Source organism: Drosophila mojavensis, unplaced genomic scaffold (genome assembly GCF_018153725.1).
Source record: "Drosophila mojavensis isolate 15081-1352.22 unplaced genomic scaffold, ASM1815372v1 contig_74, whole genome shotgun sequence".
Taxonomy (NCBI): Eukaryota; Metazoa; Arthropoda; class Insecta; order Diptera; family Drosophilidae; genus Drosophila; species Drosophila mojavensis.
Genome location: NW_025318899.1, coordinates 13,589,323 through 13,614,604, shown reverse-complemented (window position 1 = coordinate 13,614,604; position 25,282 = coordinate 13,589,323). Strand labels below are relative to the sequence as shown.

The following is a 25,282-nucleotide window of genomic DNA, read 5'->3' as shown; positions in this document are numbered from 1 at the left end:
ACTATAAAAAATAAAAATATATATGAAAACTTTTTACAAGTTCTTGGAAACTATAAAAAAATAAAAAGTATAAATAAATAAAATATATATAAAAAATGTAATAACATTTAATATGCAAATAAAATATGGACAGCAAAGCTAAGCACCACAATTTAAATTAAAACTTTTTGAATTCAATTAAAAACTTAATTTCAAATATTTCCTACCTGCTAATCGGATGAGCTACAGTTAGCTGAACTGCTGAAGCACCTGCAGCCCACGGTAGGAATAAAAAAAAAAAACAAAAATTAAAAACCACTAATTACAACATTTTGCTTTTCATCAGATAAAATGGAAACTTTTTCTATGCAGAGGAAAAATGCGCTAAAAATAGCTACTAGGGACATTTTTTGCTCTGCCACGGATATAAATTAGTGCAAAGAAACTTAGTTGGAGCTATGCTGGATAATGCCCGCAAATATATAATATAAACCCATTAATTGGATACTTTCAGGAGAGTGTAGAGGTAAAGGATATTTTTCCAGCGAAAAATGCTTTTTATGTTAACAGGGAATCGCTGTGGGTCAAGCGTGTTTACATTGTTGAAATTTAATTCGGATTAAGTTTGCCCAACCTCCCTCCCTCTCTCTCTCTCTTTCTCTCTTTTTTTTTCTTTTTTTATTTGTATAGAATATGTCCTGCAGCACGTTTCGCAGTTGCACTTAAATAACAAAAAATAAATAAAAACATAAAATAAATGCGAAACCCATTATAAATCCACTTTCCGAGGCTTTTGTGACATCTTGTCATGGGAGTTATTATCTTTCCGTTCGCTGGGATAAGTCCGACAGCTGTGTTGATATTTGTTCAGCCAAAATTTCGACTTTTCAGCAGCTAATAAGGGTCAACTGCCCTAAGTGCTGCTATATGACTCTCTCTCTCTCTCTCTCACTCTATCTGTCTGTCTGTCTATCTGCTTCAGAGTGGTTGAGTGGTTCGTTTTGCTACTTTGTTTGCAGTTTGGCAAATGCCAGAGCTGATGCTTAATACCTGTGCGCAGCTGTGGCAACTGTTGCAACATTGATAACAACCACACAAACACCACCCACACACACACACACGCACACTTGTACTTGCTGCAGTTTTTGCTCTGCCATTCACAGCTCAGCGGCTGCTTCAGGCCCTGCAGCTATCCAACCCGGCTGCACGCAATGCGCTCTGCAGCTTGTAATTAAGAGATCCAATCTAAAAGAGTGATTAAGTGACATTAAATGAGACCCTACCTTTCGTCGAAATGCTCCCGGCCAGTAAACACGAACTTTTCGAGCTCGGCCAGCAATTTGTCAGGCGCTAGGAGTCCGGCTTTAGCTGTTTAAAATTTAATTTAGTTAATGCTGCGTGGAACTTAAGCTGAGCTGTCCTGCTGCATTAATTAAATTTAAATTGTTTTCGCGTCGCACTTGACCTGGGACAATGCTAACGTTTCTCTGCTATAGAAAGTCTCTCTGTCTGTCTCTCTTGATGCATTACTTGTTTATACACATACATATAGACTGCATATGCTCTAACATATGTCTTGCTATAAATTGTTTTATTGCTTTGCTTTCTTTTTTTGAGTAAGGTATTCAATTACCCTTCTACTGTATGAAGGGCAGCTTGTTAGCTGTCGTCTGCCGGCACAACAGGCTTTACCCTTCAGGCACAGTCACATGAGCTGGGGGATTTAACTTCCTGTGTGGAGCTTTTGATTAAGTTTGATAAATTTGTATAAATGTATGTGTGCGTATAATAAACAGTAAGCCGACCCATTCACACACATAAATGTTTGCCTTTAATATCGACGGCCCCATCTCTTTGATTTGATTTGATCTCTCTGGAAATCAACATCAAACAATTGCATGCTAATAATACGGCTAAGTCATGGCCCTAGAGAAAAATGTCTTTAAACATTAAAGAGTATATATGCTATACCTATATATATATATATATGTATAAACTATGTAGGCTGACAGATGACATTTGAGATTTCTTTTACCTGTTACACAAAGCACCTGTACACAAATCACTTTCAGCCTGCCACAGTATTAATGAAGGAAGCCCGTGCTGCACGTTAATCATTGTCAATCACAAGTCGCTGTAGTTTAAGAGTTATACAACAAGTGGGCTCTCGGCTGCGTTGGCTGCGGGGCACAGGAAATTAAGGGTGCGGCAGCGCCGAGCGGATGCTGCGAACAAGTTCTGTGGACGACGGCAACATGAGTGAAGAGACGACACTTGTGCTTGATGGCATTTATGAGAATTTTACTTTAACCATACATGTAAAAATAGGTCAACTCTACGTGTGTATGTGTGTGTGCGTGTATGGGTCCACTTCAAAGTGTCCCATGTCGTTGTCAAACGGAGCAGCTGCATCATTGCAGCGAATTGGGATCTAGAGTAATAATTGGTATATTGACATTGGAAGGCTCTGCCGCTTCGCTGGATTGGGATGGCGACTGTTCCGGAATGTGACCGTTATCGTTATGGCCATTGACAGCTGAAACGAGCACAAGCATTGTTAATGTCCTTAGGTGTCCTTTGACCCTAAAATACCTCCCGCTGCTGCTGCTGCTGTTGTTGGGGTTGCAACTCCTTTGCTCTGCTGCTGCTGCTGCTGCTGCTGTGTTTGCTCCTCCTCTTCGGTGATGGTGGAAAAGTTGGTTGGCCGCTGTGACGTGATCAAAGGACTCGCAGCCAGCAGGCGATGTGAATGCCTTTTCCCTTTGGCAGCATTTGAAGCCGTTAACAGTTGCCGCTTTGTTTTGCCCTGCTTCTCGGGCTCCGTAAAGACCACAGTGGGCTAGTTGAATGGAAACCGAACTATTTGGTTGCATTTTGGCTTTACATATTTCCGCAAGGACTCACCGACATCGCTGGATGCTGTTGTTGCTCGGCGCGCTGTGTGCGATAAGTTTGATACTGGGAAACCACACAGAGCAAACAGTAGAGCTTGAAATTGAATCAAATTTGAGGCTAATTAGGTTAAGTTGATATTTTCGTTGTGCATTGTCACTCACATTCAGACAGAGTATGAAGAAGTCTAGCGTGAATATGAAGCCGACAATGGGATCGAACACCACGCGGCGTGACAATGTCAGATGGACCAGATGGGCGATCTCAATAAGCAAATCGCAGAGCATCAAACCAATCCAGGGCAACAGCAATTGGCGTTTGTTCTGGATGAGAGACGAACAGGTGAGCGGCTGTTAGACAATGTCAAGGACCCATTTGCAACCACCCAACACTCACATTCCGCAGTCCCGCAATCAGCAAAAGGGACGCCAAGACCATCAGCATCGAGCAAAACAAAAACAAAATGTTGAATATCACAGTTACTGCAATCACAAATTACGTCAATCAACATTTGTTACATCTGCCATGCGGCATGTGGCATGGGGCATGGGCTGGCCCAAGATGTTGCTCTCACCTACAGTTACATCGCCCTTCTCCAAGATGCTCTCACCCAACGGCTGTGTGCTGCGACCCAGCAAAAAGTCCTGCTCCTCTTTCAAATAGAACGTGAACATTAACGTGGACAGGCCAAAGTAAATCTGAAAATGTTGGATGAAAAAAGGTAATTGTTGAAAGGTAAAGATTATAAAGAAATGTGCATATTTAAATTCAGAAATTGGTAATTTATTTATTCCTCAATATTCAGAATTTTCAATGCATTTCTGCTGCTGCAATTTGTTGCAAATTTTTTTGGTTTGCTGTCAGAGAAAAGTTTTTCCCTGATTGAATGAACTTTGTTGACATTCGTTGCATGCTGGAATTGTTGCCTGAACATTTCTTTTATGGTATCTGTCGTAACCCGATTCCTTTGGGACTCAAACACTTTGTCGGGCATGACGTCGACAACAGCGTAATTCGCCATTGCTAGTGCTTCCTGCTTAGTTCCCCTTGCTTGGCTCAGTAAGTTGCTCGCGCTCGGCTCAACGTTTTGTCACGCAATTACTTCCGCCTCTCGCTTGACTTGTTCCATTTGCCTACACTTCATATTGCGTCTCGCTTTCTTTGTTTCTTACTTGGATGCTCGCTTGGATACCTGTTTCCAAGCTCGCTTCATCTCTTGCATTGGTTTTTGCAACGACTGCCTCAGCAGTCAGCAATCAGCTCTCAGCTCTCAGCTCCTGGCTCCTGGCTCTCTATGTGCAGCTGCTGGCTTTGTTTCCCGTTTGACTTCTAGTTTTGCTTCTCATTGCACTTATTGCTTTGCTAATTAGTTTCTTGCTTGGCTCAATGCTCAAGTCGATTCGACGTAATTGCATTGACTTTGGCAAGAGTTCATCTACAACCAGATACATATATATCAATGCTCCCAGCTCAACATCCTGGTCTGCTGCACTACTGTGCCACTTGTTCCGCTCAGTTTGTTTCTCAATACTCTGTAATTTATTAACTTATTATTGATTAGCTTTAAATATAGCACTGCTAATTAGTTTCTGGCTTGGCTAAGTGAACAATTTGATATCATTTATTGCATTGATTTTAGCTAGAGTTCAGCTCAATATAAAAATGCTTCCTGGACTACTGCACTACATTGCTTATCCCTCTGCTTCTCACTTTGCTTGCAAATTATTAACTTATTATTTATTGCCTTTTTGATTTTTGTTGCTTTGAATTCGGCAATATATTTCAATACTACAAGCTCAACATTTTGATTTACTACACTCTTCTCACTCTGCTTCTCACTCTGCTTCAAGTTAAGTTTCTAAGTTTCCCTCTTCGCGTTCATCTTAAATTCAAGTAAACTTTCTTTTACTTTTCCCACTTTACAGCTTACTTGATAATCCCGTTCGCGTTCAGCTTCTCACTTTGCTTTTTGGCTCTAAACTTTCTGCATGATTTCAGGCTTAAAGTCAGTGTATGTGTGTGTGTGTGTGTGTGGCAAGCTAAGCTAAGCCCATCATCTGTTTATCTTGTTTAAGTTTGTCATGCAAAAGAAATCAAAAATCTCGCATAATTGATTACTCACCAGAGTGTAAAAGGCGCAGGCGAAGCTGCCCTGCCGCACATTCTTCCAGAAGCAGCAGGACTCGAGTATTGCCATTGCGAGGGACTCTTAATCCAATAACTTATATGTAAATACATACATACATATTCATATATTTATGTACATATATATCGTACATTGGGCGTTTCATTTGTATGACGGCAGCCGCCACTTATTCATTGCTTTCTGACACTTGCTTTGGGGGCACTGGGCGGCAGTTTGTCTTAGGGCGCCGCCGACTTGTTTATGGCTGCCTGTGCTTGGGCTGCTCTTTAGGATATGTTGCGGCCTGTCATTGGGCTGCTTAGCGCTATCTGTAAATACGGACACTTAATTTCATATACAACGCACGCAGATTTATGACACTGATTTATGCGGCGTATTTCTGCCCGTCACGCCGTGAATTGCCGTAAATGCAGTTTGCTCCGACTCCGGCAACCAATCGCTTTGAAAGACGCGCCAGAACTGTTTTCGCATCGCGAAACATGGCCACAATTTCGAACAGCGTGCGGCATTTTATGAATGGATGTTCGAAACGACATCCCCCGCCCCTCCCCCACACTTTACTTCTGCTGCTGCTGCTGCTGCTGCTGGGCAACGCATGCGCCCTGGCCCGTATAGCAACAGGCGGCTTTTCGCATTGGCATTGGCAATGGAACGATTTGCATGCAACGGGTGGTCCTTGGGGGCCCTGCGGCGTATACGCAATGTCCCCAGCTGGTTCCCTGGCTGTGCCTTCATTTAATTTAATTGTAAGCCACAAATTTGCAGTGTTTGCTCTGTGCACTCATTTTGATTGGAAGTGGGCCGAGCGGTTTTGTTTGGGTAATTAAACGATGCTGCAATGAGTCGACAATTCACTCTGACTCCCACCATCCATGCGAGGGACTAATGGACGTCGATGGCGTCAATAAGCCGCAGATTGTCGTCTGACAGGAAACGGGAGCAGTCAGTCGCTTGGAAACTTGATGAATCACATGAGCGAGCAGCATTCGAATCGAAGCAGGAGGCGGCGCCTTGACTTCGATACATAATTGCTTTGTCAGAGCCGGATTCCGTTTTCTATGGATGGTCAGGAAAATGCAGAAACGGGATATTGGAACTCAGGCAACAGGGGACACGGGAGACAATAAGTGAGTGTTTAGTATTACTCATGGGTATTACTCATCTGTACAAATATATGTATATCTAGTGATAACACTGCAGAGAGACTGCCACACAGAACGTCAGAGGAGAAATCTCAGCAGACAGGCAGCTACCATGGTCGGGACTTTCGTATTCAATCTGAGAACAGCAGCATCGCATCGGATGAGGACAAATCGAGGCCGTCCGCCGTGGAAATCGATACGTACATCGACTTTGATGACCTTTTGCCGGAAATTGGCGAATTCGGGTGCTACCAGAAAATGTTGTTCCTGTTAATGATACCGTTTTGCTTCATCTCCGCCTATGTGTATCTCAGCCAGATCTTTATGACGCTGACGCCCGAGAAATACTATTGCTTTGTGCATGATTTGACTCTGATTGAGAGCGAGCAGGAGCGCAAGGAGCTGTCCATACCCAAGCTGAAGGACGGCAGCTACAGTCGCTGCGAAATGTACGACACCAACTATACGGCCATCTATAAGGCCAAGAATCGCACCCAATTCATGAATAGCTCCCTGCCCAGAATACCCTGCCGGGAGGGCTATGTCTTCAGCAGCAGCGAGGCATTCTTCACGGCCAACATCGAGTTTGGCTGGGTGTGCGACAATGACTTCTATGCCACCTATGCCCAAATGATCTTCTTCCTCGGCTCGGTGCTGGGCTGCCTGGGCTACGGACACTTTGCGGATCACTGCGGACGCCTGGCTGCGCTGGTCAGCAGCTGCTCCCTGGCATTCTTCGGCAGCCTCTTCACGGGCATGACCAAGAACTTTTGGAGCTTTGTGGTCACACGGCTGATTGTGGGTGCCGCCTACGACACTTGCTTCACCATGATCTATATACTGAGTATAATAACTCCATAGTTTTCTCTCCGATTACTTTTGATCACTCATTCGCCTTATATTTTGAATAGTGCTCGAATATGTGGGTCCCAAGTATCGCACCTTTGTGGCCAATATGTCGCTGGCCATGTTCTACTCGCCGTTCACCATGCTCATACCCTGGATAGCCATATATCTGCACAGCTGGCGCTCGTTTGCTCTGTATGGCTGCATTCCGCTGGCCTTTGGATTCGTTTCGTTCTGCTGCCTGCCCGAGTCGGCGCGCTGGCTGGTGTCGCGGGGCAAGATCGACGATGCCATCGATATACTCAAGCGTGTGGCAGCGCGAAACAAGCGCGTCGTGCCCCCAGTCTATTGGAAGCGATTCCGCGAGAGCTGCGAACTGTTCTACAAGGAGGAGTTCGAGGGCCGCAACTTCACGGTCTTCTCGATCTTCAAGCGTCCGCGCCTGGCGCGCTACATGGTGTTCATGTGCCTGATCTGGATGATCATGTCACTGCTATACGATGGCCATGTTCGAGCCGCCTCGGTGCTGGACAAGGAGAACGTGGCCGTGGTGTTTACCATAGCCTGCGCCACTGAGCTGCCGGGCGACCTGCTCGTCATCGTCACGCTCGATCGCTTTGGGCGTCGCTGGTGCGCCTTCACCTTCACCACGCTGAGCGGGCTGTTCAGCCTGGTGGGCGCGAATCTGTCCCATCCCACTCATACTCTGGTTGCCGCTCTGGCGGGTCGCTTCTTTGCCAATGTCTGCTACAACATCGGCCTGCAGTGGGCCGCCGAGGTGCTGCCGACGGTGGTGCGGGCACAGGGTATATCGCTAATCCATACCCTCGGATTTGCTGCCATGCTGCTGTCCCCGCCGGTTATCTATCTGTCCAACCTCTCGGTCTCCCTCATGCTGAACACCCTGGGCGGCTTGGGCATTGTGGGTGGCATCATCTGCTTATTCCTGCCAGAGACTCTGTACGAGGATCTGCCCCAGACGCTCAGCGATGGCAATAACTTCGGCAAGGATCAGCGCATGTGGCATCAGCCGTGCTGCGGTGAAGGCAGGCGTCGCATAGCCCACACCAAGCACACCTGGCACGAGGGCTCCAGCCTGCGCACTCTGTCCCGCGACGAGTTCCGATCCAAGAAACTGCATCGCGTGGCCGTCGTCAAGACCCGCGCTTCCAGGCAATATGCTCCCAGCTTTGTGTCAGTGTCCCGGGGCCCATCACTCCTCAGTCAAGGCACAGAGATTCTGCAACGGGTACAGAATCTAAGGCAGGACTCCACCCACCAGAAACCCAAGTAGTCTTGCAGAGTTTGTAGCATTAGTAGTACATTTTAGAGATTTCATATTTGGTATATTAATATTCAAGTAAAAATGTCTTGTGCATGTGTATAATCGAATTGCTTTAGTCACACTTCTTTTCCACTCTGTAGCAAATGCACTCGTTCCACTCCATATTGGCGAGTTTCCTGGCACTGAATTGAGATTAGTCTCTAGCAATGTTTCGTGTAGCTCGCATCGTGTCGAGAGTTAGCATTGTTCTGCTGATACTCAGCCTCCTGATTTTGCTGTATCTCTGGCAGCGCTCGTTTACGATTAGACACGATGAATTATATTTCAATCATACGCTTGCCAACATTCTCAAGCCTCGGTGGATGGACAGCCCGGGTCACGAGGAAGTGGCCAGTTTTCTCTTTGACCAACTGGGTTCACTTGGGTTTATTGCGTTCCGCGACCAGTTCTTTGACCAACGAACGTTTACCAATATTTTGGGTATTATGAATATAGATGCCCCAAGTTTCCTATTGCTCACCTGTCATTACGACTCGAAGTTTTTGAAAAACTCTCCGGACTATGTGGGTGCCACAGATGGCGCCGTTTCCTGTGCGATACTTCTCCACATGGCCAGGGTGTTACATGAGTACCTTCGTGAGCAGTTCTCCCGCAAAGAGGATATTGGCTTGATGGTTGGTCATCTATAAATTTGTAATAGCTAACCAAAATATATAAATTTCCTTTAACTTTTAGCTAGTGTTTTTTGACGGCCACGAGTCCATGCTGGACGTCAAAGAAGATATCAATTCTCTTAACGGTTCGCGACACTTTGCTGCGATCGAAACTATGCCCCTACGAAGTATTGTAGGTTGATATAATTATTGCATGACATCTATGAATTATAATCAGACATATTTTTATCCCCCAGGAGTTAATCATTTCATTAAACCTTATTGGCGCGCCGGATCATATCTTTCTGAGCCACTTTAGTAATACGTATATCTTGCATGAGCGCCTGGCAGACATCGAGGCGGAGCTGAGAAAAGCGGGTCAGCTCACCGAGTGCCACAAGCTGTTCCATAAGGTCAAAGATCATGATAGCGACATTGAAGACGATCATTATCCCTTTATAAGTGAAGGTTCCTATTATTCGCATTTATTTATTGTCTAGCTAATTTAATTTGATTTTAGGCGTGATAGCTCTGCATATAGTGCCCCATACTTATCCAGAATATTGGCACACAGAGAAGGATAACTTAGCGAATCTCTACTGGCCAGCAATACGTAATATGAACTTGATTTTTCCCCAATTCGTTTACGAGTATTTGGAAAATCGTATTGAATTCCTATCAAGAATTGACAAATATGGATAATAATTATTATAAATATTTTAGCAGATTATAATATTTTATTGAATTAAATTAAACAACAAATTCAAATAAGAATATGCTTTAAACCGCGCACGCAGTGAATATTGCTTTAAAATTAACGTATAATGCTTACGCTTTTAAAGCTTACGTCATTTGCATATTGAATAAATACAGAAGACGGGCTTTTTGTTAACGAGCTTTACTCAGTGTGTTTTGTACGCTCTATGCACTCATTCAAAGCTCTGCTCAAAGTCGTGGTGAAAAGCTTTGTACACGCACACAAACGCACATCTACCGTTTGAGTGCTGCTTGCGTCCAATGCGCAACAAATTGTTAACATCTGTATCGAGAGAACCAACAACACAAGGAAATACATATTACCATAGCAATGGAAATTGGTTTCATACCATTCGGAGACAGATCGGCTTCAGTGCTCCATAAAGCTTGCTTTTGTTCAGACGCTCTTTGTGAATGCGATAATGAAGGCGTCTCTTGATTACATTTTGCTCATCGTTGGGCTGATGGCATTAGTTGATTACGCACTCGCCCAACAGGCCAACGTAAGATCTCAAGAAAAGTAAATTCCCTTTTTTACTGAGAAATGATGATTTTTGTTTGATCAACAGCTGCACACAGCGCCGCCATTGGCTGACGATGAGGCGCATTTTAACAGCAGCTTGGAAGCCATTTTAGTGCCACGCGTTGTTGGTAGCCGCGGCCATCAGCAGGTCCGCAATTACCTAGTTAACTCACTCAAATCCCTTGGCTTTCAAACGGAAGTGGATGAGTTTAAGGAACGTGTGCCGATCTTGGGTGAAGTAACGTTCGCCAATGTGATAGGCTACATCAATCCGCAGGCACAAAATTACTTAGCTCTCGCCTGCCACTATGACAGCAAATATTTTGCTGAGGATCCCGGATTCGTCGGCGCCACCGATTCGGCTGTGCCCTGTGCCATGCTATTGAATACGGCGAAAACGCTGAACAGCTATCTGGCGCAGCAGTTCCGTAATCGAAATGATCTCGGCTTGATGGTGCGTGAAACTCTTACATACTTTCAATTTAACTGCAAATAACCAAAGAAATCTATTCTCACTTCTACAGCTGATCTTCTTCGACGGCGAGGAGGCCTTCAGAGACTGGAGCAGAACTGATTCGGTTTATGGCTCACGTCACTTGGCCAGGAAATATAGTCAAATGCCCAACCCATTTGCTACTGCACAGGGACGAAGCTCACGTCACATTGATCGCATTGTAAGTGGATCTTTCAGCTGCGCGGATCTGAACTATTTATTAAACATCTCAATTGTTTAGGAGGTGCTTGTGCTGCTTGATTTGATTGGTGCGCGCAATCCGAAATTTGCCAGCTTCTTTGAGAACACGAGCGGGTTGCATACGAGTCTCGTGCAGATCGAGCAGACATTGCGCGCTTCTGGCCAACTGGAGGGCAATAACAAAATGTTTTTGAATCGACCCGCTGGCGGATTTACCGACGACGATCATCGCCCGTTTTTGGAGGAGAATGTACCCGTATTGCATCTGATAGCGACACCCTTTCCAACCCAGTGGCACACGCCAAACGACAATGCTGCCAATCTTCATTGGCCTTCCATACGCAACTTTAACCGGATCTTCCGCAACTTCGTCTACCAGTATATGACGCGACATAGCGTGCCCGTCGACCTACGATTCCGTCACAAATAGATGCACACATTCTTTGTGTGGCTTAAATATTATCATTGTATTTATCATGTAAATTGTGTGGTTTAATAATAAAAAGTCCTAGTGAATGCTCCCAATTTTGATTTAACGACGCTTACGACCGGCCTGACCCTTCTTGCCCGGCGCACGCTGGCCTTGATGGCCCTTGGGCTTCTTGCCCACTGCCTTGCGACTGCCTTTGCCCTTCTTGCCGCCCTTTTTCGCAGGTTTGTTCGCGCTTTCAGCTTCTCGTCTACAAATGTATTACAGTTAGTATAAATATAATCTTAGTTGGTATTTCAATGACTTACTCCATCCGCTCATCTTGTTTTTGCAGCGATATCGCCTTCTCAACATCCAGTTTGGGCTTCTTGTTCAGCACGCTTTTGATCAGATCCAAATTAGCCTCCCGCTCGGGCTGTGCTGAGATGTGAGATGCCTTGCGTTTGCCACCTGGTATGAGCTCCTTAACACCCAGACCCCGAGCCTCCTTTTCTTTGGGCAGTTTGCTCTGGAATTTTCCTACTGATGCAGTCGAGGATTTAGCCACTGTTACGGCCGTAAGTAGTTGATTGGAAGATGCCGCCTCTGGGCCTAGATATCCGCTGCGTGGCATTTCAATCTTTTTGGCTCGCACAATATTCTTCATGCGTTGAATCTCGTTCTTAGCCACCTTCTCGTTGCGCAAGTCGATCTTCTTCTGGAACATGTCTGTGTTAGGATCCGCATTCTGGGGCACCTCCAGCACCCACTCCTTATCCTTTTCAGCCTCGGCACGCTTAAAGCCGTATGTGGGTACCCATTTCTGTGAGATTGAATATGATTAGACAAGTTCACATATAAAAGTACATGATTACTCACGTCCAGTACATCATCATAGGTTTTCTTATCCTTCTTTTTCTTTGTGATACCCTTCTCCTTAGCGAACTTCTCCCACTTCGTCAGAGGACGTGGACCAGGAGGTTTGCGTAGGCGCGGCAGCACGGTCGTTGGCTCCGGTAGTTTTGCCACAATGCTCTCATCAACGCGTTCGGTTGGCAGCTCCCAAATGGCATTGACCAGTAGCTGTGTGTTATCACGGGTTAGCGCGGACAGGTATTCTTCTTTGTTGTCGCTAAATAGGTTCATCATTCAATTTAAATGCTCATGATATGGTTTGCGATTTTTACTTACGCCAACTGCCGGTCATCTAAATCGTTGGGATCTGTGATGAGAAGTGTGCCTACATCGATGCGGCATTCTAAATGCTTTTCCACAGTAATTGGCTTGTATTTGTCCAATTCCTTTTGATGTTTTTCCAAAACTGCCTTTACAACATCCATTTTGTGAGAAATAAACAGCAACCAAACTCTTCAATATTTATACACGTGCGCCGAACAGGAGCGTACAGAGCGTGAACCAAAAAATAGTTCATTTAGTGAACGGAATTTACCTGTGGCCGCTTCAGCCTTAACATTTTCAAAGCTGTTAATAACAGGGCGCACAAATTTGATCAGGACAATTTGTTTCAAAAAATCATTTTCAATTGTTATGGTTAGGACTAAACACAGTGTGTCATTTAATAAGGTCGTCGTTTGAAAGATATAACATACCAACACTGCATTATATAGCATAATATATGCAGGTTTATTGTGCAATGATTAAAATCATAAGTATGATTGAATATAGTGGCATCACTGACAAATGACAGTTCATTGCGAACTCAACATTGTTTGTGGAAACGATTACGATAATAACTTTGATAACACGCTCAACAAAAATTTAAATGTCTGAGATAATTGACGATGTATTGGAGGGTCTCGGTAAATAGGAATCTCTTTTTCAAGTTCATTATCTCATCGTATAACCATATTGCAGTCACCGCACGAGAAAGTATGGTCAAGCAAGGAATTAAGATCGGTGAAATCATGGAGAAGTCGAACAACACCCTTTTGCAGGTTGAAGAGCAGGCTTCGATGTCACCGCCATTAAAAAATAATGCTGAGCCGCAAAATCTGTATAATTTAAATGCCGATTGTGAGCTGGCACTGACAAAGATATTGGAACAGTTTCAACAGCTCATGCAACAAATTGTGAACGTAGATAGCAACTCGGATAATCAAAATGCTTTGGATTGTTATTTAGCCACCCGTCAGCGCGTTGAAAATTTGAGAAGCAGTTCCCGCAAACTTGTGGCTCTTCACGACACAATTGCTCAATTAAAGCTAAACGTGCAAGAGCAGCAGGAGCTTATTAAGGAAGAGAATACGGATAGCGATAATGATAACTATCAATAATATATATATAATAAAAATGCATTAATATTTATTAAATAGAGAAGTATTTTTGTTTGTATTTTTAAGTGCAGATAAATGAATCGACGAGCCACCACAATTTCAGTGTTGAAAAGTATGCGCCGCTCTAGTTCCACCATTGGTTCGTTCGCTCATTAGTTCAAATGGCGCCAAAATCATAAGAGTATCAACAGGTTGTGCTTGTGCTAAATAAATTTAATTCGTAAACAATGGACGAATTAGCGCATTTGCGAAAGCGCATTACAACATCGTTTAAGCTATGTGGCTTTCTGATCCGCTCCGAAAACAGCAGCTTCCTTGCCGAACAGCTACTGCCCTTCGAGCCAACCGAACGTGAGAAATGGTTGACAATCATAACGGAGAATTTGCAGGGACAGAAGCTAGCAACGCCGCATGTAGAACGGGAAGCCTTGGAAAAGGCAATCAATGAGTTAAATCGTGTTGGTCTGGATGAGGGCGAGACTATTTTCTCCCTTATTGATGCATTCACGGTGCCCCGCTATCGCTACAACACGCGTATCAAGAAGTTCGAGCTGGACTCGCGACCGCGTTGTCTGCTGCCACAGCCTCGAATGAAATCCGACTATATGCAACAGCGATATGCAATGCTACTGCAGAAGACACTGCGTCATGATCTATTTGCACCGGCAGTCATACAGGACGGCGTTGCAGCTGATGCCCAAACCAAAAAATTCAAGTTGCAGTATGCAGAAAATTTACTGGCGACATCCAGCTTAAAGGAGGCCGTAGTGCTGGGCTTGCTTACCCAGCTGAAGGAAGGCAAGTTCTATGTGGAGGATCCAACAGGCTGTGTGCAACTTGACTTGAGTGGCGCTCGCTTTCATGCCGGCTTCTTCTGCGAGGGCTGCTTTGTCCTAGCCGAGGGCAGCTATGCAAATGGAGTGTTAAAAGGTGAGTTGCAACCGAACTCCAAGAGAGGCTGTATATTAAGTAATCGAATTTTCTTTACAGTTGATGGTCTGGGCTTTCCGCCCGCTGAGCCAGCTACGAGCAGTCGCGCCTTCTTTGGCACGGGCAACAGTTGGGGCGGCGAGGCTGCCAAGCTACTGAAATACTCGCCTCGTTTGCAGGAATTGGAACGCACCAATACGGAAACAACGATTGTATTCCTGTCCGATGTGCGCTTGGATCTGCCTATTGTTATGGAGAAGCTGCGTCAGCTTTTTGTCGGCTATGATTCCTGTCCGCCGCAAGCGATTGTATTGATGGGACCCTTTACGGCCGGTACACGCAATCATCATGAGCTGCGTCAGCACTTGGATGCACTGGGCGCCTTAGCTGCCGGTTGCGAGCATTTGAAAAAACAAACCGATTTGATTCTGGTGCCCTCTGTCGAGGATCCAACGGCTCCAAATATATTGCCACGCGCTCCATTGCCCGAGTGCCTGGCCGCTGGCCTGCTCAAGGCTTGGCCTCGCACCCAGCTGGCTACGAATCCTTGCCGGCTGCAGTATTGCACGCAACAGATTGTGGTCTGTCGACTGGATCTCATGGCCAAATTTTGTCGCAATACACTGCACTTTCCGCCAGACACAACGCACATTGAGCAGCATTTTGCGCGCACGCTCGTCTGCCAGGGTCACCTGGTGCCCATACATCCCATAGCCATGCCCGTGCACTGGGATTACGATCCAGCCCTGTGGCTGTATCCACTGCCCGATCTTATTGTGATGGGTGATTCGTGCCAAAGCTTTTCCAGCACTCAGCATGACTGCACCGTGCTGAACACCGGCTCTTTTGTAAAGTCCAAGTTTGCCTTCAAGGTTTATATACCCGCCTCGCGCACCATTGAGGACTCAGAGATACCCGGTGACCTGGATATGCAATGATCGAGACTAACCTCTAGCAATATAGACAGCTATATATTTGCATATGTATGTATATATTTCAATTATTTCTCCTTGGAGTCTCACATGTTGCTTTGCTCTCCCCACTCTACCCATGAGTGTTTCTCAGTTGATAAGCGCTGAGCGTCCCCGACGTCGGCCATCATATGCGGCACAGCATGTGTTCCAAAATCTCTTTTATTTATTTTTGTTGGCTGCTGAGGCGCCTCGCAATCTGCTTTTTACTACTCGTCGAGGGTTGTCTATTATTTTTCATGACTTAAAGCCGATTTGGAAGAATATTGTTGCTCTGCTGGCGCCGTCACTTAGCGCCGTGGAAATTCAATTTTCCAGGGACACACACACACACGTATACATATGTATATAAATATATATATATATATATAGTTGATATAGAGCCTCGGCAGCTGAAACGGCAATTTTGTTAATGCGTTTGACCTGGGGACATCAATTGCCCTCGTTTTGTGACATTGCCACGTCTATTTTTTCTTGCTCCTGCCCGAAATCGTTTTTTAAGACATCATTAGCCAGCCCTTGGCCAGCAAAGGGACACAAGGGAAAAACGCTTCCGATTGCCCTGTCCGCCAGAGTTCGCTCGTATTGATTTATGATTTATTGCCAAATACTTTGATAGTTCGTTCCATCGAGTGTCCGGTGTCCCTTTTTTTTTTGTTCCTATCTGTATCAATTTCCAAAATGTGTCCAGTGTGCAAATTCGATTGTGTGGGCGTGTCTATCACAGCTGGGCGTGCCTCTGGCTCTGCCATTGTTTTCCATTTTGCGAGCGTCTGCTGGAGCCACAAACTTGGCATATAAAATCCAACATCCAAACATTTGTGTTTGGGGCGACAATCTTGCTTCTGCTTCATTTAACCATAACACTGGAAACTTTTTAAAATTTAAATATTGTTTGCGACTGCTGTCGAAGTGGAACAATAACATAAAAACTGAGAGAGAGAGAGAGAGAGAGAGAGAGAAAAAGCATTTTATCTCTGCTGGTCATTATTTTTTATGTGACCCACAGTTGACAACATTTATACATTGTAGTTTCGATCCGCCCACGGAATTTCGATTAAAGCAATCGCTGATGCGGCGAGCTCAGGGCTGGGCTGGCCCATCAATCAGTGTCACAGCTGTGCTTCAATCAGGGATCAAAGCAACTGGACTGGGTCCAATCGAATCCCCATCAGCATATTCATCATTAACCAGGCAACAAGCCTCCACACCCAGCCACACATCCTGTGCCCAATCACACACAAGATGCGTCCAAGTGCATGTCCTGTGGTTATTTGACAATTGCTTTGCCTCTGCCACAAAATCATTCGTGTTGTTAGCATATCCTTCACTGATTTTCTATTGCGACCAAGTGGCCATATGTCAGGCGTCCCATACAATCAGGTATTCCAGTTGCCTTTGTGGTGTGACTTTGTTTTTAATTTCCATGGGTGGAACGGAAGGCGGAGTTGGCTGAAGTATTTGTTGTATACCCTTATTCATGAGGTAAAAAATGTTGATGTTGCTGGGGGTTGATTTCTATAATGATTGTTTATGAGAGTCTGCAAAACTGTTGCGGGTTTGAGTGTATATCAATTCAGTCTGAGAATTATATCATGAAGTTTACATTTTTACATTTATAATATGTAGTTAAGTATAAAAATCGTTAAAATTATAATATAAGCAATATTCATTAAAAAAATGTTTGTTTATTTATTATACTTTAAGCAATATATTATATTTTGGTATGTATATATATCAGGGTGTGTAATTTCATCATATGAATGTATATTACATATATCTACATACATAATCAACAGTCTAGTTGCTCTAGCTCTGCCTGAAAATCGATCCACCTGTCAGTGCCTTCATGAGTCTCTCTATCTAAATGTCTCTTTGCCCGTTGATTCATACAAGAATCATACACTTATTATATTTTTCCATTATATTCATATTCAGCTCAAAATAATATTCAATAATATTCAGTTGAAGATTTCTTTAAAAAAATATTCAATATTCTTCATATTTTCATATCCGTATTTAATGTTTGCTATACCATTACTTTAAAGACCTAAGGTCAGCATGTTTATTATATATGTAGCTGATCATTGAGTAAATACAGATAAAGAATAATCTTCGTTTAATTTATTTTTTCTCAATCTAATCTAGAATCTTTAAAGAGCAGAAGTTTTAGGGTATTTCTCAGTCGGTCACTGCCGATATAAATTCTTCCATATGAAGTCGCCATATCAAACAGAACTGCATATAGCTTGTTCAGAATGGAATAAAGCCTTAACTCATAATATATATAGGGTATTTAGGCAATGACACCCCTCATATCTCGACTTTATTTTTATCACATATGGTCAAAGGTTTTGAAAATGGTTCCTCGACTGGAAAATCAAAAGGCGCCTTTGTTTGTGTGAACTTCTTTGTTTCAGCCATTTGATGTTGATGTGGTGCAGCTTATTAACTTTTTTATGCACCACGCAAATGGTCGATTCACGAGCTTTGCATACCCTATAAAAGTTTGATGGGGTTATCATAGACTTTGTTGCCGCCAATGGCTGTAGCTCTACTAAAACTGAATAGCTGCACTAAAACCGAAAAACTCTTCCACACACTTGCTGAGCACTCGTAAATCTGATTGGCAATTGTCGCACGCATAAACTCCAGTTGGAGTCGGAGAGGCGGATGAAGTTCTCGGGACGTGTGTCAACATTTACGCCTCAATTATCAGCAGCCGCACCACAAACAGATCCCACACGGAGCTGATAATTTGTTGTCCGTAAGCAGGCCATTCACACATGGAGACCACCCAGCGTGGACAGAGAGTCAATCCCAAGTCGAGTATCAATTCGCAGCTTAGTGGCCAAGCCGATGCCTGCCACACTTGGCTGTTGGCTGTCTTTGTGGCAGCGTCAAGGACACGTGTCGGCCATTAATTTACGCGTTGGTTTTATCTGCGATTTGGTTGCGCACTGCCAGCCCAGCCCGGCTGTTCATCCCGGCTCCTTGTCCGGGCACGTGCCGCCTTTGGCAAATCAAATGTTTTTATTATTTAAAGCGACAAACGCTGTGGCGTTTTATTGTCTTCCTTGTTGGCAAGATAACAGGAACGTAACGTTGCGTCGACGCCCGGACAAATTACAGTTAAGCCACATCCGAGCCGCCATTGTCCTGCGAATTGATAACGAATTGCACCTTGGGGATTTTCGCTTGACTTTTGTCTCTTAATGAAAATAAAGTGATAAATTTTAATTGATTTCCCTTTGCACGTTGCGGCGTCTCGAACTGATACGATCGCTGGTCAACGGCAGCTCATTAGCCAAGCAGAATGCATCAAGATAACTGAATGCTTGACATAATTGAATTTTATAATGGGTTTCTGCTTTCTTTTACCTAGACTATTGCTAATGACACCTCTTGTCAGCAGAGCAACAATTGACCCAGGTGATGAGGATGAAACTTATTAGTGAGTGCTCCAGCCTCTAGCCTCTATAACATCTTTAAATAACTTCTCTTTAAGCTCCTCCCAGCCTCCATTTGCCGCTTTCTTAGTCAATTAATAACTTTCATTTGATAACTTATCTGAAAGTTTCTTGCTGCCTAAACTCTTTTTGGTTACACATTTCGAAATTGATTGCTTTTAAATTAAAACTGGGCATAAATCATGGAATGCCTGGCCGCACAGATTGGGCCAGAGCTCCCCATCTATGCCCTGGTTAAAACAAAAGCTCCTCCAGCATTGTCAGCACAATGCAGGCGACATAAGCCGATTTCAGATATCTGGACCGTCCTCCAACCTATCTACCTCGCTCTCTATCTCTTTCGCCCACTGTTTCTGTCTCTCTCGTTCTCTTGCGCTGTCTGTTACCAAAAATGTAAAAATTATCATCAACGCACAAGTGGCTTGTACTTGTCACAGTCATGCCCACAAGTCCCAGCCCCCTGCTACTGCTCCACCTCCTGCTCCTGCTCCTGCTCCTGCTCTAGCGCCTGCCCATCCCTTGTGTGGAAGGCAAAATATTTTCATTGTGTTTCAGCAGATTTTCAACACGAACTTTTCGTTGGGCTGGGGTTGAAAATTGGTTTGTTTTTCTGAGCTGAACGAGGGGGGGGAACAGGGCAAACATTTTTGAAATGCGATTACCTGCGTTTGCCTATTTGCAGCTCGGGCCACAGGTTTGGGCTGAGCTGGGCTGGGCAACTGCCATCGGGCGTTGCATGCTAATCGACTTTTGATTGTCTGCGTGTGAGTGTGTGTGTGTCTGCGTGTGTGTGTGTGTTTGTGCAAACAAAAAGGTTCAAATGCTCGACCATAAATATGAATTTATGCGAGTTATTAACTGAGATTTATTGTGTGGTGCGAGCCAAACTGTGTTGATTGAATTTGGCCCTATCAGAGCAGCCGGCGCTTGGTCAGAGCTTTGTGCTGCTGTCCCAGACTCCTGCTTGCAGGTGACATATTCCTGCCTCGGCTGACAAGTGTTAACGCCTGTTTTTGTTATTATTCAGCTGGCCATCTCGCTTGCTCCTAGCTCTGCACTCTTCGCTCATAATTGCTAAAAAACTTAAGCTGCGTAAAATCCCAAGTTTCAATTTAACGCGTTTATGATTCATACACAAAGGATTTGTGGTCCACTCTAGCCCAGGCAGCCAAGCACCCAACCACCCAACCACCCGCACCGTCAACCCCCTCTGCTGTTGTGCACTTGCCATTCTTTCTATTTGATATTTGTTTTGCAGAATCTTATCTAGTTTTGATTAAAATTCGTAGCATCCGCCTGCCTGAGCCGCATCTCACATTTGACACTAAGCAGCTGCGAGCATAGAGAAAGATTCCCTCCTGGCTGGCTTTGTGAGAAATTCGACATCGAAATCGTTTCGCACTGGCGCTGAGCATGCGCCTGGCGCCTCAATGGGCGTGTTCAGCTGCCAGCGCCAATGGCAAAACCAAAATGGAGTCTCTAGCTTGGATTGGGGCCCTGGGGTGGGCTCCACATGATTGCACATATGTGCTGGCTGCGATTGCTGGCCAAGATTTGGGCCAGGCGCTGTGGCTGTCGCTGTCGACGTCGATGCTGCTACCGCTGCTGCTGCGCTGCCGCTGCCGTTGCCGTTGCCGTTGACGTTGACGCTATCGCTTGCAGGCAACATACGTGTGTACTCGGAACAACATGTGTGATATGTGCCCCGCCGTATGGATGCCGCAACAACCGGACCAGCACTTGGCAGTGCGCCTACCCGACCACATCCTCGCTCTCTCCATGGCCCTGGAGGCGTCCATATGTAAGCTTCTACATACGATGCGGCGTAAATAAACAGACTGTCTTCTGTATATGGCGCAGTCAGTGGGCCAGCGCCTAGCACCAGTCTCCAGTCTCCTCCCTTCCCCCTTCTATTTCTCCATCTCTCTTTTGCCAATTTCTTGGCTTTTTGTGTGTGGCCTCTAAGCATTTTGGTTTTATTACGCGTCTTACTTATTATGGCCGCTTTTGGTTGCCTTGGCGCCGGAAGTGGAGCTTAAGTCGAACGACTGTTGCTCCATCGAACTACTACGGCAATGCCTATGACCTGCAGGCGTCAGAGTCCGCCTTCTTAGTAGTTTTTCCCGTACTTCTCCTATAGACTTTGACTCTTGGCTTGATTTATGTTCTCTGGCCGTGTGATTGATGAGCTGCCCATCATCAGCTTGGCCCAGGCAACAAAGCTGCATAAATGAACGTCTTTGACTCTGTTTACTTAACTGCTTACAAATTACGCTCTGTTATCGATGGCAATAAGCAGATCCAACTGGCTTAATTTCTATATATATATATTCATTTAAGGCGTAAATTTAGCATTTGCTATTAAGTGTTTTAGTGTTATTTCAATCAATCAATGAGAGAATGTTTACTGAGTATCGATTTCTGTTTTGCTTATCTCGATCGATCGCTGTGTTGGTTGAGATTTATATGAAACTGTTTATATTCTTTGAAACTGCTGTAGATGGTTAAAAAAGTTTATAAAGGCGCTCAGCGTTGTTCTCTTCAAGAAATGATATATAGCAAATTTAAATACAATTAATAATATAGAATCATCTAATGATTATTATTTGTTTATTGATTAACAAGCTAAAATTAATATAAAGTTAAATCTAACTAAAGGCTAAGGACTGGCAGCAGGGGTCTTCGGCTTGATGGTGTAGTAATGATTATTATATTTTTGAGGATTATAAGAGCTAAAGACAGCAAGATATTGAGTTCTTGCAAGTCTGCTATAAATTTGTCCTTTGTTATAATACACACATATATATTTTATATACAAAAAATCCTTAACTCAAACCTTAGAAAAATAAGAGATATTAATGTGTTGTTCCAGAATTCATTTTAGAGCCCAAAGTCGTATGCTTTGCCAATCAGTTTCTCACATCAATTTCTTATTCATGTGAATATTAATTTCAATCGATCACAAATGGTATTACATTTTCATTTCCATTTCCATTTTCACGTTTTCCACCTCACTCCACTTACGCATTTGATTCAATTTTCTTCGCTTTAGTTTTGGCAAAGCACGTTTCGGTAATTATTCAAGCTGATTAGAAGTCAGCCATAAAACTGAATGCTCAACTTTTATCAGTGGGGTATTTACGAGCGCGGGTTTCTTTCGCGTTTTTATCAGCAACTTTATAATTTAAGCGTTTGCGGCGTGACTTTCTCCGTTGGCGGCTGAATAGCAGGAGCACGGCTTAGTGTTGTATATCAATTAGAGGCAACATTTAAGGTGTACGCGACACATTCCCCCCGTCCTGCTATACATCTTTGCACCCATCCACGGCCGCCAGACTGACTCAGTCAGTCGGGCATAAAGTGATTTCAACAATATTTTGCTTAAAAGATTCAAATCGCGCGCAAAGCGCTGTCGAGGCAGCCAGTTGGAGAAACAGGAAGAGCAGCCATAACAAAGCAGAACATGAGAAAATATAAATACGCATACGACAAGTGACAGGGGTGGGGAGGGGAAGGGAGGGAGGAGGTGTGGAGAGAGTAGAGACTGCCGGTGGGGAGACGCACGCGACAGAAGGAAACGGATACGCTCGAAGGGGTTGCAAACAGATTCAAAATTTCCAACCACATATGACAATGCTCCACAGTGGCACCCGCTCGCTGTTTTTACCCCCTCCCCCCTTTTGGCTCCTCCCCTGATCCAGGAAATGCTGGAAAAAAATGAAATCGCCAGCGAAAATTCAAATTTTTGCGCTGTAGGGAGCCGCCGGCAGTTGGGGCCAAACGGGGGCCAACTAACTGTTTCTTCTCTCCATTTTTTTTTTTTGTTGAACTCATAGCGGAAGCTCAGTGCCCGCATGTGTTTGGGTCGGGGCCCGGGTATTGTCGTCCTTATGCCAAGGGTCGTCAAGCGCGAACATTTGCATAATCAAATAATAAAAATTTGCATAATTTTATTTTTTACGATTCGCTCTCCACGCTTTGCAAAGTTTCAGTTTCTAGTTTCCAGCTTCCAGACCGCCACTCGCTCTTTGTCTGCCTTCTAGAAGTACATATAATGATACCGTTATCTGTCTGGCTCTGTCTCTTTCTGTGCCTTCGCTAGTTTCGGTCCTCCAACTTTTCCATATAAACACAAAATGGTGTCAATATTTATTGGCGAACCTGTTTGTTATCGCTGCCAAAGAAATTTGCAAATTTTAAATATTAAAAAGTTTTGTTCCCTTCATTTTGGCTCTATCTGAAAATATTTGCATCGTAAATTTGCGGCGAATGTTTAAGATAACTGAACTCTGCGTCTGCCTCCATATTTGCGATTGCAATTAAGACAATTTTATGGGATGGTTTGAAAAAGGCTTTAAAATACAATTATTAGTTGAAGCAAGAAATCTATTCTTGAATTTATGCGCAATTAAATATTATTATTAAATACGATTATTAATATTATTATTATTATTATTATTATTATTATTATTATTATTATTATTATTATTATTATTATTATTATTATTTTTATTTTTTTTTTTTTTTTTGTGAATAAGTTAGGAGATATGTAGAGATATGTTTATGTAAGGTCACAAAACCCGATTCATAAAAGAAGTCTACATTCAATTAAAATTGTAGCTTCTATTTGACATGAACTTTCATTTGCAAAAAAAAAAATAAATAAATAAAATAAAAATTATTATTATTATGTTAGGGCAGGAAACCCAATGAACTTTTTTTATTTGAGGTAGTGAAAATTCAATAGGAATAATTACTTTAATTGATTTTGTTTAATTCGAATTGAATATTGCCTATAAATACAATACGAATTGATTGTAATTACATAAAAGTTTGAGGAGAATATGCAAGCTCCATCTGAATTCAGGAGACTTTCGAGAGGTACTATTTGAGATTAAACTTGTTTCAATCATCATTTGCATCTATATGTATATGCATATACAGGCGTGTGAGCCTTTTCAACAACCAGCTCCTGTTTTTATTGCCATTAATTAGTTTTGCCATTAGACTTGTTCGATATTTCTGTATTGGCAAACGCTGTGAAACACTATCGAATGCGTTATAGGCAGAGCACATAAATATTCAGGGCGAGGGCAAAAGCCATTTCATTAAGTTAACTTTTATGTGGCTCATAAATCAGACACAAACAACAACAAACGGTGGGCAACGAGTGAAAAAATAGCAGCGACAACATTCACGATTTCACATGTTCCATATTCATGGAATATAGCAAGCGCGATTTTTTCTAGAGCGGCGGCAGCAGCAGCAGCAGCAGCAGCCTCCATACCCATATTCCACTGTAAGGTGGCCGTTTGGGACAACTAACAAAAACTCGCGCCAAATAAAATATATGGCTCAGGCAACGCTCGACGCTGACCATGTTGTTCCCAATGTGGCAGCCACGCAGCTCCATAGCTCCACAGCTTCCCACTTCCAGCTCCCGCTCAGATTTTTGCCTGATTTTAATTTAGCGCGAAGTGTGGGTCAGAGAGGGAGAGGGAAAGCGCTGCATATGCGTGGCACATTATGAAATTATGAGCATTATAAATATGAAGAATGACCACTTATCTAAATTACACCATGTGTGTGTGTGTCTCAGAGAGCGAGAGAGAGAGAGAGAGAGCTGGGTGGGTTGTCATCGAAAGAGATGACACACTACCCGGGCTTAGTGGAGGATGATGAGGATGCTCTTACTGCTGCCGATTCCAGTGCTGATGCTGATGCCTGTTGGCTGGGTTAAAGACACGGTCGTATATCATGCGAATGCTCTGGCCAGCAAATGTGCTGAGTGTATGGAAATTCGAAATTGTTGCCAAATGATAAATGGAGCACAAAACAGCAGAAATGGCGACAGCCAAACCAAACAGATTTACACAAGACACACGCACACATATGCCCACGAGCAGAGAGTGGGACAGACAGAGTGAGAGAGAGCGAGAGAGAGGGTCCCAACTGTATGAGTGGTTGATGTGCTGGGTAACTACTGCTACCCACACACAAACAAACAACAAAAAAAAGTCCGCAAATATGTCATTTGACATGCTAAATATTTCGCGCGTGGCTCTGCAGCATTTGCCAGGTAGGCAGCACAAAAACGCAAGCAAGACGAATTGCGCATACGCCAAGTAAGCCAGCCCAAGATTGGGGCTAAACGTTGGGCAATGAAAGTGATGTAGAAATGAAGCGATTGGGCACTAATCAAGTTTCAATTAAGTTTAAAAAATAAGTTAAGTTACATCAGCTTTGATCAGATCAAATAATACCTTAAATGGAATGAAATCTGCTTTACATA

General features: G+C 43.8%; 7 protein-coding genes across 8 annotated transcripts; 5 read left to right on the top strand and 2 right to left on the bottom strand.

Annotated features, from left to right (window-relative positions):
- Positions 1-2,253: 2,253 nt before the first annotated feature.
- Positions 2,254-5,494, bottom strand: LOC6582369. The gene is made up of 7 exons (XM_002008036.4): positions 4,994-5,494; positions 3,446-3,569; positions 3,268-3,353; positions 3,036-3,194; positions 2,884-2,967; positions 2,572-2,818; positions 2,254-2,515 (listed from the first exon to the last, which is right to left on the bottom strand). The coding sequence occupies exons 1-7, from the start codon at positions 5,066-5,068 to the stop codon at positions 2,391-2,393; spliced, it is 900 nt and encodes a 299-aa protein (XP_002008072.1). The 5' UTR covers positions 5,069-5,494; the 3' UTR covers positions 2,254-2,390.
- A 497-nt stretch (positions 5,495-5,991) lies between these two features.
- LOC6582368 (organic cation transporter protein) lies at positions 5,992-8,397 on the top strand. The gene is made up of 3 exons (XM_032730951.2): positions 5,992-6,144; positions 6,204-7,003; positions 7,071-8,397. Exons 1-3 carry the CDS (start codon positions 6,080-6,082, stop codon positions 8,297-8,299), a joined length of 2,094 nt encoding a protein of 697 aa, XP_032586842.2. The 5' UTR covers positions 5,992-6,079; the 3' UTR covers positions 8,300-8,397.
- Positions 8,398-8,488: 91 nt separating this feature from the next.
- LOC6582367 (glutaminyl-peptide cyclotransferase) lies at positions 8,489-9,733 on the top strand. Of its 2 annotated transcripts, none has more exons than XM_002008034.4 (4): positions 8,489-8,964; positions 9,026-9,136; positions 9,201-9,405; positions 9,464-9,733. In XM_002008034.4, exons 1-4 carry the CDS (start codon positions 8,497-8,499, stop codon positions 9,643-9,645), a joined length of 966 nt encoding a protein of 321 aa, XP_002008070.3. In that variant the 5' UTR covers positions 8,489-8,496; the 3' UTR covers positions 9,646-9,733. The 2 variants fall into 2 exon arrangements, with proteins under 2 accessions (XP_002008070.3, XP_032586843.2); XM_032730952.2 differs by having other exon boundaries at positions 9,201-9,411.
- A 320-nt stretch (positions 9,734-10,053) lies between these two features.
- LOC6582366 (glutaminyl-peptide cyclotransferase) lies at positions 10,054-11,441 on the top strand. Its single transcript, XM_002008033.4, has 4 exons — positions 10,054-10,202; positions 10,269-10,676; positions 10,747-10,896; positions 10,957-11,441. Exons 1-4 carry the CDS (start codon positions 10,122-10,124, stop codon positions 11,344-11,346), a joined length of 1,029 nt encoding a protein of 342 aa, XP_002008069.2. The 5' UTR covers positions 10,054-10,121; the 3' UTR covers positions 11,347-11,441.
- On the bottom strand, positions 11,359-12,749 carry LOC6582365 (ribosome biogenesis regulatory protein homolog). Its single transcript, XM_002008032.4, has 4 exons — positions 12,517-12,749; positions 12,205-12,457; positions 11,655-12,148; positions 11,359-11,596 (listed from the first exon to the last, which is right to left on the bottom strand). The coding sequence occupies exons 1-4, from the start codon at positions 12,663-12,665 to the stop codon at positions 11,449-11,451; spliced, it is 1,044 nt and encodes a 347-aa protein (XP_002008068.1). The 5' UTR covers positions 12,666-12,749; the 3' UTR covers positions 11,359-11,448.
- A 277-nt stretch (positions 12,750-13,026) lies between these two features.
- Positions 13,027-13,655, top strand: LOC6582364 (augmin complex subunit msd1). The gene is made up of 2 exons (XM_002008031.4): positions 13,027-13,145; positions 13,201-13,655. The coding sequence occupies exons 1-2, from the start codon at positions 13,109-13,111 to the stop codon at positions 13,617-13,619; spliced, it is 456 nt and encodes a 151-aa protein (XP_002008067.1). The 5' UTR covers positions 13,027-13,108; the 3' UTR covers positions 13,620-13,655.
- Positions 13,656-13,765: 110 nt separating this feature from the next.
- On the top strand, positions 13,766-16,472 carry LOC6582363 (DNA polymerase epsilon subunit 2). Its single transcript, XM_002008030.4, has 2 exons — positions 13,766-14,549; positions 14,610-16,472. The coding sequence occupies exons 1-2, from the start codon at positions 13,847-13,849 to the stop codon at positions 15,485-15,487; spliced, it is 1,581 nt and encodes a 526-aa protein (XP_002008066.1). The 5' UTR covers positions 13,766-13,846; the 3' UTR covers positions 15,488-16,472.
- The last annotated feature ends 8,810 nt before the right edge of the window (positions 16,473-25,282 follow it).

Excerpts from the sequence above, each read along its gene's own strand:
- LOC6582366 (XM_002008033.4), top strand. The coding sequence starts at position 10,122 with ATGAAGGCGTCTCTTGATTACATTTTGCTCATCGTTGGGCTGATGGCA. Across the intron at positions 10,677-10,746 it reads GAAATGATCTCGGCTTGATG|CTGATCTTCTTCGACGGCGA; the intron begins GTGCGTGAAACT and ends TCACTTCTACAG. Across the intron at positions 10,897-10,956 it reads CACGTCACATTGATCGCATT|GAGGTGCTTGTGCTGCTTGA; the intron begins GTAAGTGGATCT and ends TCAATTGTTTAG.
- LOC6582363 (XM_002008030.4), top strand. The coding sequence starts at position 13,847 with ATGGACGAATTAGCGCATTTGCGAAAGCGCATTACAACATCGTTTAAG. Across the intron at positions 14,550-14,609 it reads TGCAAATGGAGTGTTAAAAG|TTGATGGTCTGGGCTTTCCG; the intron begins GTGAGTTGCAAC and ends TTTTCTTTACAG.
- LOC6582367 (XM_032730952.2), top strand. The coding sequence starts at position 8,497 with ATGTTTCGTGTAGCTCGCATCGTGTCGAGAGTTAGCATTGTTCTGCTG. Across the intron at positions 8,965-9,025 it reads AAGAGGATATTGGCTTGATG|CTAGTGTTTTTTGACGGCCA; the intron begins GTTGGTCATCTA and ends TTTAACTTTTAG. Across the intron at positions 9,412-9,463 it reads TTATCCCTTTATAAGTGAAG|GCGTGATAGCTCTGCATATA; the intron begins GTTCCTATTATT and ends ATTTGATTTTAG.
- LOC6582365 (XM_002008032.4), bottom strand. The coding sequence starts at position 12,665 with ATGGATGTTGTAAAGGCAGTTTTGGAAAAACATCAAAAGGAATTGGAC. Across the intron at positions 12,458-12,516 it reads TTAGATGACCGGCAGTTGGC|CGACAACAAAGAAGAATACC; the intron begins GTAAGTAAAAAT and ends GAACCTATTTAG. Across the intron at positions 12,149-12,204 it reads CCTATGATGATGTACTGGAC|AAATGGGTACCCACATACGG; the intron begins GTGAGTAATCAT and ends TCAATCTCACAG.
- LOC6582369 (XM_002008036.4), bottom strand. The coding sequence starts at position 5,068 with ATGGCAATACTCGAGTCCTGCTGCTTCTGGAAGAATGTGCGGCAGGGC. Across the intron at positions 3,195-3,267 it reads TGATTGCGGGACTGCGGAAT|AACAAACGCCAATTGCTGTT; the intron begins GTGAGTGTTGGG and ends TCTCTCATCCAG. Across the intron at positions 2,516-2,571 it reads AGCAGCAGCAGCAGCGGGAG|CTGTCAATGGCCATAACGAT; the intron begins GTATTTTAGGGT and ends TGCTCGTTTCAG.
- LOC6582368 (XM_032730951.2), top strand. The coding sequence starts at position 6,080 with ATGGTCAGGAAAATGCAGAAACGGGATATTGGAACTCAGGCAACAGGG. Across the intron at positions 6,145-6,203 it reads GGGGACACGGGAGACAATAA|TGATAACACTGCAGAGAGAC; the intron begins GTGAGTGTTTAG and ends ATGTATATCTAG. Across the intron at positions 7,004-7,070 it reads CACCATGATCTATATACTGA|TGCTCGAATATGTGGGTCCC; the intron begins GTATAATAACTC and ends TATTTTGAATAG.
- LOC6582364 (XM_002008031.4), top strand. The coding sequence starts at position 13,109 with ATGTCTGAGATAATTGACGATGTATTGGAGGGTCTCG. Across the intron at positions 13,146-13,200 it reads CGATGTATTGGAGGGTCTCG|TCACCGCACGAGAAAGTATG; the intron begins GTAAATAGGAAT and ends ACCATATTGCAG.